At 42.6% G+C, this 13,796-nt stretch overlaps 1 protein-coding gene across 2 annotated transcripts; it reads left to right on the top strand.

The window, feature by feature from the left end:
* The first annotated feature begins 1,327 nt into the window (after window positions 1-1,327).
* Window positions 1,328-13,101, top strand: calcoco1a (calcium binding and coiled-coil domain 1a). Of its 2 annotated transcripts, XM_075476783.1 has the most exons (16): window positions 1,328-1,505; window positions 2,212-2,289; window positions 2,605-2,769; window positions 2,871-2,973; window positions 5,474-5,676; window positions 5,867-6,079; window positions 6,281-6,429; window positions 6,526-6,595; window positions 6,712-6,867; window positions 7,291-7,545; window positions 7,683-7,808; window positions 8,026-8,121; window positions 8,895-8,982; window positions 9,133-9,380; window positions 9,610-9,701; window positions 11,127-13,101. In XM_075476783.1, exons 2-16 carry the CDS (start codon window positions 2,248-2,250, stop codon window positions 11,152-11,154), a joined length of 2,034 nt encoding a protein of 677 aa, XP_075332898.1. In that variant the 5' UTR covers window positions 1,328-1,505; window positions 2,212-2,247; the 3' UTR covers window positions 11,155-13,101. The 2 variants fall into 2 exon arrangements, with proteins under 2 accessions (XP_075332898.1, XP_075332899.1); XM_075476784.1 differs by lacking the exon at window positions 2,212-2,289 and having other exon boundaries at window positions 1,329-1,505.
* The last annotated feature ends 695 nt before the right edge of the window (window positions 13,102-13,796 follow it).

Here is a 13,796-nt window from a genome sequence, read left to right as displayed (position 1 = left end):
GTGGCTGGAATGACCCGTCCAAGAGGAGAGATAAAGGAGCAGGCAATGAGCAAAATGAGCTCATCAATAATCATAATATCATAGGATTAGTATTTTTCAAACTGAAGTTGCAGGGCCAGATCACCTTCATTTTGATGCATATTCTGCTAGATGGGTCTAGGCTTTTCAGTGGATTCACTAAGCCCAATTTTTGCATAACCCCTCCAATTATGACTTTTTCTTGTGAATCAAATTCATGTCGTTTATAAGGCATTCACGTTTAATTGCTAAGCCAATGGTCAAATATGGAGTTCACCTACAGTTTCATAATTGTCTTAAAACAAGATAATTTAGAAATTTCTTAGCTTCTTAGCAAGCAAGTCTGCCAAATCTAAATGATTTCAATGCTGATGTTGATAAGTTACATCACCTATTCTATTTCGGAACTTGCATTGCAGCTTCAGTCCCACTTGCATTACAGCAAAGGCAAAGGCAAAAAAAAAAAAAAGGTGTGCTCAGTTTAGTTAACAATGCTGTAGGACAGTCTCACGAAGCTTTAGGAGCGTGCACCGTGTCAGAGGTTTCGAGGATATGGCTGGCAAGGGATGACCTGAGTGTGAAGCTCCGGGTTTACAAAGATGGTGCACTGCCATCTGCTGTCCACTATCATAACATCATCGTGCTCTTAAATTTGTTCTCCACAGTACGGGGCACCGAAGTGACTTGTCAACCAATTCCCTAAATGGGGCACTTCCAACACGCAGGACCACGGGGCTAGTTGGAAAAAAAAAACGTTCAAGATAAAAGCCGAATTCACCAACAAAACTAGACGGAGAATGGACTGACATTGACAGATGTTAAGTCTGTTTTACTGACATGTAAAAAAAATACATATGTAAACACATATTTATATAAATACATTTAATATGTTATGACCTGGACCTGGGGGGGAAAGAGAGACTCAACTTAAAGTCTACCTGTCTGTCTGACTTCCAGCTGTGTGGAATATAACGTGCAATTCAAGTAACTCTGAGATAACTGCAACTCAGATAATAAGGGCAAACAGAGACAAAAAAAATCCCCACTGGTCGAGTTGCTACTGGTCGTTTTCCCTCATCTCAAACAAGAAACGCTCGTTTTCATTGGCGGATCCGCGGCTGCGTTTCCTGAAAGCCGACGTCTGATGCGAAAAACAACGGCGTGCCGGTGAGAAACGTCACATTACGCTCCTAGTTCCATCATGGGGCTTGTAGTTCTGAGCCCGGCATCACCGTCTAACTTCAGCATCCTAATGAACAGCAGCTCCCATAATTCCACGGTGGAGGCGAAGCTGTCGTCCTTGTGTTTTGCTTTGGTCTCGTTTTATTTTTTTTGTTATTGTTTCGGGTTACAGAAGAAACGAAGCCCCTGGAGGAAAGTACAGCTATGCCGGATGAGTTCTTGTCGTCTTCTTGCATACTGTAGATCCACGAGCCCCGACACAAACGCGTCGTTCACACCACTCTCACAAAGTCAGGGTTGCAAAGGTAAGCGAGACGAAAATCACGATTCGAGGTGATGTGCGCAGATGTTTTTTTTTCTTTTTTTTTTTCTCAAGTTGACAAAGCGTGCGTTTTCCCGTCCATTTCACGCCCCCGTTGCCATAAGCGGCTGAGCGAGGATGATTAGAGCGTGCACGCACAGGTCTGCCTGCAGTAGGTGTTATCACCCGTTTATTCCTAAACTTGCATCGACGTCCCCATCAGTGTTTCTTCGACATGTGGTGCTGTTGGGCCTCAAGCCTCGTGCAATGTAATGCGATCGCTCAGAAAGCTGCTGAGAACGTTCCTTCCTGATCTGTTATTTTCGACTCCATCTATGGATTCTGCTTTAACACATGAGACACAATTCTTGCCTTTTGGGGGGAAATTGATGCTGCTTCACTAAAACAGACAACTAAATCCCTTTAACTAAGTTGGATTACACAGTAACTGCAGCTCCAAGACAAGTATAAGAATGTAAGTCACTTGTAATCTATAATTACACCACATTTTATTTTTTAACCTTGCAGATCCTGTAATAATCTGAGGGTAGTCTATTGCACTGTCATGTGTGTCTGTGTACTTGTGTATCACAGGACTAATTAGAGTTTTCTTGTTTGTTTTTTTTGCCATTAACCAAATTAGGAACACGTGACCTATACTGGAGGTCACATGACACACAACGTGCTAAATTAACAATGCTTTCTATTAGCAGGCAGCTGCAACCAGGAGTCCCGAAATTCACGGCATGCATCCGCCTGTGGAATCTGAGCCCCGAACCCTTCATAAGGCATGCTGACACGCGATGAAGTACAATAGCAAACGATTTCCACCATGACCGAAATAGCCACTGTGCCAAAGCATTTTGCTCAAAGCTCAGGCTGTCACTGAGGTTTAGCTCCGGTGTCCTTTCCTCAAGTGTACACTCAGTCAGGCTATATTCTTACACTGAATAAATATTCACAGATTCCCGGCTCACCAGCTGTCACCTCTTACCTCTTTCACAGCTAACCAAACGTGTCAGTTTCTACCTTGAACTTGCAGTAAATGGTCTGAAAGCGATTTGATTTTCTTATTTATTTTTTCCCCTCCTCCCTCCTTGAAGGTGCAAGACCGCTGGCCTTTGTTTTGTGTTGCCATGGATGAGGCTTGGCAGGTGGAGTTCAGAAACGTTGGCTGCAGTTACTTCCCTCAGAGCAGAGTCGACTGTCACTATACACTCAGCTCCCAGCACAACTGGGTTAGCAATGATTGGATCGGGCTCTTCAAGGTATGGCTGCCATATCACCTGTTGTAAAAATCGAGTAAATACAGAGTATACACATTGTATCCAGCTGCCAGATAACAGTGTGTGCATGTCCGTTTCCTCAGGTGGGATGGTCATCGGTGAAGGACTATGAAACCTTTGTTTGGGCCCTGGCCCCAGCTGACTATCAAGAGGGCACAGATGTCAACTGCTGTGTGCATTTTCAGGGTACTTTCAACCACTATTTTTTTTTGTTCCCCGTAGAATTAAAGAATCCCTACTAGTGCAGTGTGGAAAACTTTCAGCAAGAGATGGACAGTTCTGTGATATGAACAGTGGTGTATGCAAAAGGCCAGCAATTTAAGACATTTAAGAGAAACATCTTGTGCAGAAGACAAATCCTCTGCTATAGCTTTGTCAGGACAGACCACCTCTGTCATGGTTTGAATTCATTACTTTGGTAAGCAGGGAGGGTTGGGTAATGAGGACGACAAAGACAATGGTTCATAGCCTGTTCTACTGAGTGCTGCTGCTCACTGGAGAATACAGTGTTCACTGTGTCCCACATCAGAAGCCTGCTTTTCTGTAGGTGACGTGTGCAACAGGTGTAGCATTGACCCCCCCCCCCTCCGGCAGAGCGGTTTACTACTAACTTTAGCATACTGTCAATGCCATTCCACATGTAAAGAACAGTGCTGATGGCTTCACATCAGCTGTAATCCAGTGATCTGTCGCCTGTGTAACGGCAGTATTACTTCAGGTTACCTTATTTTATTGGCTGAATGAGGTCACAGACAATGGGTTGGCTGTTCTCGGGTCAGAGAGGGATACATCAAGTACAAGTGAATTAATTCCAGTTTGCTCTGACAGTGAAACGGAGGATCAGGAAGGTGAAGCAGCACACGTGGTTTACCTGGAATATAAACTGGGAGTCAGTTTCAAGGTTATGCCAGTTAAAGAGTTGGAAAAAGCAACTTATTTTTCATCCAGAATGATCAATTTTTTTTAAATACTCGTTTCCCTTTTGTAAAAATAAAACGGAAGACCAAGAAGGGAATCGCGAACAGAATGTCGATGTCCACTTTCTATCTGGAGGTCATTTATAATTAATATTTCATGCTCTCCTGTCAGTGGTTACAGAAGGTTACAGTAGCTTTGCCATGAAAGCTGAGTGAGGCATATGATACAACAAGTCTGTCTCGCCACGTTATTTCATCAGTTGATCACTCGCAGTCTTCAGATCGTTTTAAGTTTTACACAAGTTGTGTTAATGCTCTGATCCATTACACACATTTGTATAGATGTTAAAGAAATTTAAAGGTAAATATAGCAAATAACGTTAAAAAATTGAAGAAGTCGATATGGTCACTGTGTTATTAAAGCACAATAAGTTACACATTGTTTATTTAGAAATGAGTATGGGGTTGTCGGTGGCGTAGTGGGTTAAGCAGTCGCCCCATGTACAGAGGCTACAGTCCTCGCTGCAGCTGGCCCCGGTTCGAATCCCACACCGAGCGGCCCTTTGCTGCATGTATTCCAACCTCGCTCTGTCCTGTCATTAAAGGCATAAAAAGCCCCCCCCAAAAAAAGAAAGGAAATGAGATATTATATCCCAACCAGCATCACAGGCATTTGTAGTCTATGAAAGTGTGTTTACCTCGGGGTTCCCCGTTAACCGTCCCGTTAATATATTCTCCTGTAAACACGCACAAAAAAAGGCCGCACTTGTTTCCGCACTGCACTTCCGGTTTGGCATTTGACCGTCCGAACAATATTTAATCACTTCTGGTTTTCTGTGGGCATTGACTGTAAAAAAAAAAAAATAATAATAATAAGAGAAAGGGAGCTCACCTGTGTCAAAGCGGACGTCACATTAACAAATCCGACCAGAGGAATATCTGGTCGTATATTATTCTCGGAAATGGCGCCATTTCTTTACAAACGCACCAGCGCAGGATGACCGCAGCGCTGCCACCAGTTGTCGGAAGTCGTATTACAACACTTCTCATAAATCGATTACTTAAAAAAAAAAAAACGTTGTCATACCATTATTTTTCAAAGACTACTTCGTCCCTATAAATCCACAACAGAACAGGAAATAAAGGCGATATAGGGCAGTGGTTTAGATATCTGAGCATGGAATTTAGAGACGGTGACAACCATGAAAGAAGACAAAGAAAAGTTTGGCCACAGTGCACAGACACCTTGTGAAATGCTGCAACTGAGAATGTATTTTTGATTTGGTGGCAGAAACACCTTTTAAAAAGCTGTGATGGTGCTTTCAAAGAAATTTGGAATGAGAAAAAAAACATCTGAAAACAACTGTCAGTAAACATCGCTTTTTTAAAATTGACTTTAAATACATATATATGAAAAATGTAGATTATTTCATTAAGACCATGCCAAACCACAAGCTGAATACATTACATCAGCACGGCTCTATGTTAAAAGAGTCTAGCTACAGAACTGCCCTGCCTTCAAGTCCAGAACTGTCACTCTTTGAAAACATTTGATGCATTATGTAAAAAAAAACAGGACAAATTATTTACAAATCATTGTAATCTGGTTTTATTTACATTTTATTCAACTTCCCAGGTTTCTTTTGGAAACCGGGCCGTCTTAACTACACCTGACTTCCATAAATAAAAACAAGGCTACTCTGAAACAAAATAATCCTACCGTATTACTTTATTTGGATATAACCTCAATTTTCTTCTCACCATTTTAGCCTCCTACCTGCCCAAGCCCAGCTCCCAAGAGTATGAGTTTGTATATGTTGATGCTAAAGGGGAAGTGTGCTCCCGCAGCTCCAAGTTCACTTTTAGTGCACCAAAGCCACTTGAGGATCTCGTGACCCTTGAAGAAGAGTCTCATGGAGAGGAGGAAGCCACAGACATGCTGCTGGTGGTACCCAGGGCGGATCTGCTGCAGGTGAGCATAAACAGCGAAAATAACAATAAAAAAAACCAAAAAACTTAATGAGATACAGGGTGAATATGTTTTATTGTTGCATTATTAATGAGTGCTTATAAAACACACATCCTGGGAAATAAGTGCTGTTACTTATTGCTGCCAAACAAAGACACAAACATGTTTTTTGCCCCCCCCCGTCTGCTGTCAGAGTCGACTGCAAGAATGTCTGCAAGAGCGTGCCAAGCTGTTGCAGGTGCTGGAGGTAGCACAAAAACAAAAGGAGAGGGAAAAGGAGGAATACAGGAGAGCGAAGGTGGCCTGGGACAGACAACGCAAAGGGTTGGAACGGGATATCACCAGGCAGCAGGAAGAGCTGAAACAGAGCCTAGAGAAGATTGAGGAGATAGAGAGGAAAGAGAAGGTGGTGTATGGAGAATAATCCAATAATGGGCCAAATCATCTTGGGCCCTTGTCATGTCCTTATTTTCGTCTGCTCTTATTCTCATAAAGTCTGTGCTTTAACAATTTGCCTCAGCTGAAATCCAAGGAATTGCTTTATTTGTGATTATTAAAAAAATGTTTTTGTTGATCCTCAAAATTAAAAATGCCTCTGCTCATTTAGGACGAGCGGGCTTTAGGAGAATCTCTAGCCCAGGAGAAAACTGCTTTAATGGATGCCAGGGAGGCGAGTGAAGTGCGAATACGAGAGCTAGAGGAGGACATCAAAACCCTGACACAGAGAGCTGTGGAAAGAGAGACAGAGTTGGAGAGGTTTGACCTTTTCTCTCCTTTTTCTTCCTTTAGTTTTATTAGGGTCTCGTAAATAGTTTTGATTGTCCATAACCAAATGTGTGTGTGTGTGTGCAGGATGAAGGAAAGAGCCAAGAGGGCCGCCGTGCTGAGAAAAGAAGAGGAAAATGAAAGAAAAATCCTGCAGGTAGTTACAGTACAAGTCATGCTGTGAAACATATTAAAACTTATGTCTCTGTTGGTCTTTTCCTCCATATCTTTGTTTGACTTTCCCCATCTGGGCCATTTATGTCCGACTGTTAGACTAAGCTGGAACAGACAGAAGCAGAGCTCAAAGGTCTGTCTAAGGAGTTTCAAGGTCTGAGGAACTCCCTCGCACAGCGAGACACCAGCGTCCTGCAGCTGCAGAACACCATCACTACCCTCACCCAGAAACTGACCACTGCCCACAGGAAAGAGGTGAGACATTTCTTAGACTTTTCACATTCCGAGCTTCGAGTAAATGCGCAACGTTCTGACTACCTCTTCTCCGCTAAGAGAAAAGCATTTCGCAATCCTTTTCCAGTCAGTTAAGTCTTGATACTTTACATCAGCATTTATCTGGGGGCAGACCGATGAAATCAGTCGCTCTAGTTTCTTCCATTTTTAAAAATGTTTTTATTTTGAAATTTAGGCTAACGTGTGTTTAACTTTCGTCAAAGACATACTCCATAGTGTACTGAAAAGTTCCAGGTATGTTTCAGTACTTCTTGAAACTTCATTAAAACGTGTTTATGGTATCTCACGTTCAGTATCATCATCACGACACACATTACATGGTAAGAATCCCCTACAGGAGCAGATTTGCAGCCAACACGTTCCTTCTCACTGCTTTACCAACAGGCGGAGAGTGAGGCATCACTGAAGGAGATGCGGAGCCTTCGGGAGCGTCTGCACATGAGTGAGCGCACCGCAGAGGGCTTAAAGAGTGATTTAAGCGCCATGGTAGCCCAGAGGGATCATGGGCAGGCCGAGCTGCACCAGGCTCGCCTGCAGGCTGCCCAAGTCACCCTTCAGCTTGCAGATTCCAGTCTGGCCCTGAGAGAGGGAAGAGCCCACTGGGCCCAGGAGAGGCAGAATCTGCAGCGCACTGCAGAGGTAAAGCACTGCTACAGAACATGGCATCTGGAGAACTTAGAAGTGGAAGTTGGTCCAGGGGCCTTGCTTGCATTAAGTTAAAATGCTATAGTAAGTAATTAAAAGCGTGTGTTTGTGTATGTGTATCACACCGACAGATGGACCATGAACGTTTGGAGAAACTCAACACAGAGCTGCAGAGGATTGAGGAGAGGCTGCGGGAGGAAAGAATGGAGAGAGTGAAGCTGGAGGTTGAGCTTGGACGTGAAAAAGATTGCAACCGGGTGAGACAGATGCGTTGTTTTGTGTGCATGCGACGGCCGCTTTGTCTGAAATGACAATAAGTGCACTCGAACTTGATGCGAACGAGAACCAGATGTTGCCGGAAATTGCATTTAGAAATGTGTGACACTTAACCTGTTCACGCCTCATTTGTTGCATTATCCTTAAAACGGTTATGATGTATTTTATCCTTCACGTTTTATGATATCTGGCCTGCAGGTTCAGCTCAGTGAAACCCGCAGGGAGCTCCAGGAGCTGAAAGCCAGCCTGAGGGTCGCCCAAAAAGAGAAGGAGCAGCTGCTCGCAGAGAAACAGGTCAAAAACAGCGTTTTACCTGCTGCACGACAGCAGCTTGAATCTGTGCTGACAGAAGCTTGTTTAAAAAATTAGAGAATTAGGACGCTTTGTGAGCTGGTGTATTCATTCAACGACATGCATGTATTATGTTGGGTGTTACTTATCACATACTGGATGTAAGTTTGAATGTGGAACAAATTTGGGCACACTTTCTAATACTGTCAAGATCATTTCCTTTTTCTAAAACCTTTTTTTTGATAATAAATTTGTATCCTAAAACTTGCCGATAAAACAACAAGTCTACCGGTATTGTGAATGCCCCAGGTGTTGGGAATCTTCTCTCTGTTGTCGCGCTCTTGTTATTGTGTAGTATAAATTGTTTATAGTGCCATATAAAATGGTGGATTTCAGGGCAGTCAGCGTCGTGGCTGTTAATGTGCCTGCAGAGCTTTTGTTGGCTAACCAGCATCACATTTGCCAGATATAGGCAGAGTAGATAGCCAGTGTTTTTAAAATCAGTATCCAGCTTCATTTTAACATTGGCCATTTGGGAGTGTTGCAGGCAGTCTATGGAACACAATAAATAAAACAAGGATTCAAATGTTTATTGTACAGTGATGGTACTATTTATATAGTACAAGTTGTATTTTTTTGTTTACTGTGTAACGGTTTTATGAGGCCTTGGTTTGAAGAAGTCAGACATCATAAGGGTTATATGGGTGATGGCTACTGAAGCCGTGATCCAAGTCCCAACATGGGTTGTGATGTGATGTCCATATTTTTCACGGCAGGAGTTGATGGAGCACATCTGTCAGCTGGAGCAGAAGATGGGAACAGTGGCCAGTGCCAGGTGGGAAGCTGCTCCGATTGCCTCTACAGGTGAAATAAAAGTGTTATCAGCTGTCACTCAAAAGCAACTAAATATAGCAACACTAAATATTGTCCAGTGTGGCCTCTGTTGCATGTGACGTGAACGGAGCTCTTAAGAAAAGTGACCTCTTTTCGTTTGCCATCGTTTCTTTCTCACAGGGTGTCCTGACAGTGTTTTATCTGACTCTGAGGATGAGAGCCCAGAGGCTTTGCAGATCCTCCACACACCAAGACCTCTGGGACACTACAGCCTGTGTGAGCAGGGCCAGCCGGACTCCTTGCTCCTCCCCACACTCCCTCCCTCCCCCAGGGAGTTGGACAGGAGTGCAGTGGTCATCAACCAGCCTGCCCCACTGTCCTTGCCCCATCAGGCCAACGCTGATACTCAGGTGCACAGCTCTGATTCGGTGAGACACGCTGTCAGAGTCATTTATCGTCACCCTAGCGTAATTTTATGTGATATCGAAAATGTCTTCATGCTGATAAGCAAGCACTCCAGTTAAACATGGGCAGTGGGTCGTTTGATATAGACATTATCTCATGGAAGCAATTAGGTCGCTAGTCTGCAAGTTATTAGACTGTAATAGTTAAGTGTCTCTGTGTGTGTATGTGTGTGCGTGTTCCTCCGGTACTTAGGAGGAGGAACCAGACCCACTTCAGTGTGGAGGAAACAGCTCCGGAGAGGAAACAGCACTTTTGTTGTCTGAGCACACGGTCACTGTTCTCAGGTACAACCTCCCCCCTTCAAACTCATAGTCAAACATAGAATATCCTGTATAGAATTATAAAAACACACACAGGAGGAACATTGCTTATCTCCATCGCTTTCAAGTGTCAAAGGACTAATACCCCATAAAATGTTCTACATTCAAAATTTCCCCAACATTAAAGCATGTACTGGATTCAACTGCAGTAAATCTTACTGAAGATGCCGACCTCATGGTGGTTGGAAATGGTTCCAAAGTGACCATCCTCAACAGGACAATTCTATGTGCACACTGAGGCATCAGTGTTATTAATCTAATGACGATATATATGATGATATTCCAATCATGGGGGCAATTTCTCTTCATATGGAGTACTTTTAATTATGATGCATAAAGTGTACTTTGCTAACAACACAGGATTTGTAATGCAGGTGTTTTAAGTAAAGAAAATTTCTTCTTCAACCACTTAAACAGTGTAAACCTCGCATTGGATGAACACTTGATGGTATTTAATGTGGCGGACGAGGCAACTGTTTCATATGCTGCCAGTGTTGTTTGCCTTTGAATGGCAGAAATAAGTATTTCCCAGTACTCGAAACATATTGAAAGATATTCCCTTGAAAGAGGTGTGAAGTGTTGTTAAATAAGTGGTGGAGAGGTGATTGCAACAAGTTGAGCCCAGGTGAAGATTTGATGTTCAAAAATGGACATTTGCATTGTGCTGCATTTGAAGGTTTATTTGAATCTAGCCAGAGGATATCCTTGTCATGCTGGTTGGTTTAAAACTCCAGCAAAGTGTCGTGTTTTACGATTTCATGACTTGATTTATATGTACAGTCTTACAGAAGTAGTTACAGAACAAACCCACCTTGTAAATGCAGGGGAGTAAGAATTTTCATATTTCCCCCCTGAGATGTAGACAAGCGAAAGCATAGAATATTTACAAATTGAAATATGCCTGAATGCACTTATATTTTAAAGCTGTACTAAAGCACAGTTTCTGAATAAAAATCACTTGGTTATCTTGCTTCTCTAGCTTCACAGAGACATGGTTTCACAATTAATTCAAAGCTTGCAAACACACACACAGGCATATGCAGCCCATTATTTATGGTGACAGGGCGACTGTGGCTTGAAGATGGAAGTTTTGAATATGTGGTCGTAAAAGAAGTTGAGTCAGGGTGAAGCGGGGGAGACAGTTTGAGACAGAGTTGGGGCGTGGGGGTGGGGGCAAGATGGGAGGACAAGAGGACAGACAAGTTGACAGCAAGCTGTAGCAATGATTTACCCAAGGGGTGTACCGCAGTCACGGGCCAATTTTCAGCATCATTAAGGCTCTCGCGCTCCCACTCACCCGCTCCTTCAGTCTAGCCCTCATCTTTCAGCCAGAATGTGTGTTTCTTTCAGTTTGTAACACACACACTCTGCTTTGTGTCCTCCCTCCAGTGATCTCGCCGACACCTCGCCATGGTAACCAGTGGACAACCAGCCATGGCTGCAACAAGTGATCAAAAACAGTGGAAGGAGGACTTTGTTGGAGTTTGTTTTCATTTGCATCTACTAACAAGCACACAAACAGCTCACTGAAAACAAAGAGAAATGTTCATATGCAATTATACCATATCTGCTCTCAACCTTGTTTTTCCCTCTCTAGACAGTTGTGTTATTGCCTTGGCTGTTTAGCCAATGGTGGCAGGTCAACACCGTGTTTATGACTGACACAAGACTGGTGCATAGTGTGAAGCGGCAGGCTTTTAGGCATGAGCGCCGGCGTTTGAGAGTTTGCACGCTGTAGCAGAATGATTTCTGTTGAATCATTGCTGTGTCGAGAGCTTTACGATGGATGTTATGTCGTTTTTATGGCAATTGTGATTAGGAGTCATGACAGGCACTGTAATTATGATGTTTTGTGCAGGCCTGGCTCCACTGGAAATCATGGCAAAACTCTATTCCAGCATTAAATCCTCCACCACGGCTTTGGGCACTTTTCATGGCAGCATAAAGCGACGACACAGCGCCATGCTAAAATATATTGCAATAATGTAGGTCTATGCCATCATATTTCTCCTCCATTTACTCAGAGCTAAGATTTGATATGCACTTTCTTGTCCACATTAGCAGTTGATTGTTGTCATGCAGATGCAGTTGAGGTGATTTAATGATGCAGACGTAAATTACCAACGTTTTGAATCAGAAAGTTTATGGAGCTGATTAATGTCCGTTAAGATAGATGCCACTTTAGATGCAACTTTATACTTTAGTAACTACATATCATAATTGAAAAAATTGTTGCTTGCAAGCTTTTTAAGTTTAGCTGCGTTATCTATTTGTTAAGAGCGAGGATTTTGCTTTTCATAATCATCGAAATCCACTTGCAGTGAAATTGTTGGACAGCAACTTTTATTTCGCATCAGCCTTTATCATAGTTTATATTGCACAGAAATCTGAATTCAGAGTCATGCAGTTCTAAATTTGTGCCTAAAATCACAATGTATAAGTCCAAGAAAATCATTTTTATATTTTCTGACATCAGCACTTAGGTGTTGATATTTTTCGCCCTGCCCCCCCTACGGCAGTATACTGCCCCAATAAAAGTTGCTGCCTGCCTTTTTAATCAATACTGTATGCATTTTTCATGATTTTCTATTTATAATTAACATGAGTTATGTTGCAATTAAACTATATCCAGGTTTAGTTTGAAAAGGGTGTTCTGTTTGTGCAATGAAGCAGGCAGCATTTTCCACGCTTGGCAAAGACATTTTGCTCTAGATACCTTGATGCTTGATTTTATCTGCTGTATTTGCACCCAGTTTTTACTATGTAAGAGTTTTTAGATGAAACGTGGATACATGGATACTTTGTATGTCAGTTGGGTGCTCTCATCAATCTTATCTCATCTTATTTCTGAAATTGTGTGTTGTGTTTACTCATATTTTATGGACCTTCAATGTTTTTACTTTCTGCTTTCAAATACTCACAATATTCGACACATGTTGGTGCTGACGTAAGGGAATGATACCAGCTGGTTATATTTGAGTTAGATGTAGAAAAATGGAGCAGATTTTAATGGAACAAGGATTATATAACATGAAAGAAGTAAATGTCTGTCTCTCCTATTGTTTATCTTGTGCTGCCATGGTGTTACACCACAGGTTTCTCTTTCCCAGATAATAGCACACTAAATGTATTCTCTATTGTCCTTGTTTGTTGTTGTAGTTTGACTTTATGTCTTAAGAAGGTTTTAGTTTTGTTGCGTCCACTGGGAGGACTCCCTGTCACCCTGCAGAAGAGCTCCAGTGGTTATGGTTTGATTTGAAGTTTTGGGTATGAAGGTTATCCCACATATACACTGTTGCGTATTTCCTTTCCAGTCATGTAACAAGGTTTGGGTGGGATTCAGCATAATAAAATGTATCCACCACTGGGGTTTATTTGTCTAACTCTGGCCAAAGATTATTGCAATATTTTGATCCTCGCATGACATTTCACTGGTGTTTAATGATCCAATTTCATACAGCTATGAAGCCTATATTCCATTTCAACTCATTGCCTGTTTCATAGACATTTCTCATTCAGAATTTTCTCTCTCACCTTTGGCTCCCCTCAGGGCTGACCGGCTAATCATCCTTCATCCTTGTGCCTCCCTACTCCTCAAGCAGTCTCTCTCTTTTAAGCTCTCCTCCTGCCTCCCCCCATCAAACTCCCTCCATCTTAAGTCTGGGGTGACGATAGCTAATTATAAAATCAATGATGCCGGGCTTCCTAGTTTACAGCCCCCTCTAAAACCTTAACTGGGAAATCACTGTGGGATTGATGACTCCCTCACTCTTTATCTCTTTTAATTAGAAATGTAAAAGATATGAAGACCCAGAGGCCAGAACACATCTCCCTAGTTTTTATGACCCCGACGCCTTGCTGCCCAGTGCTCGCTCTCCTTCCCCAAATTGCCCCCTTCTACCTGGCGTTGTTTATTTCCTCTTCATCCCTCCTCTGTCTCCCACAGATACCTTTACCTGTTTCTTTACCGCTTTGTCAGGTACTGCCTCTCCAGGATGGCCGGTGTGCCGCTCTGCTCATACAGGGGATGGTGTTAAATTTATAGTCTGCACTTGAAAC

The sequence above is a fragment of the Odontesthes bonariensis genome, chromosome 10 (assembly GCF_027942865.1).
Source record: "Odontesthes bonariensis isolate fOdoBon6 chromosome 10, fOdoBon6.hap1, whole genome shotgun sequence".
Taxonomy (NCBI): domain Eukaryota; kingdom Metazoa; phylum Chordata; class Actinopteri; order Atheriniformes; family Atherinopsidae; genus Odontesthes; species Odontesthes bonariensis.
The sequence above is the reverse complement of the archived record's forward strand: the minus strand, read 5'-3'. Positions and strand labels throughout refer to the sequence as shown.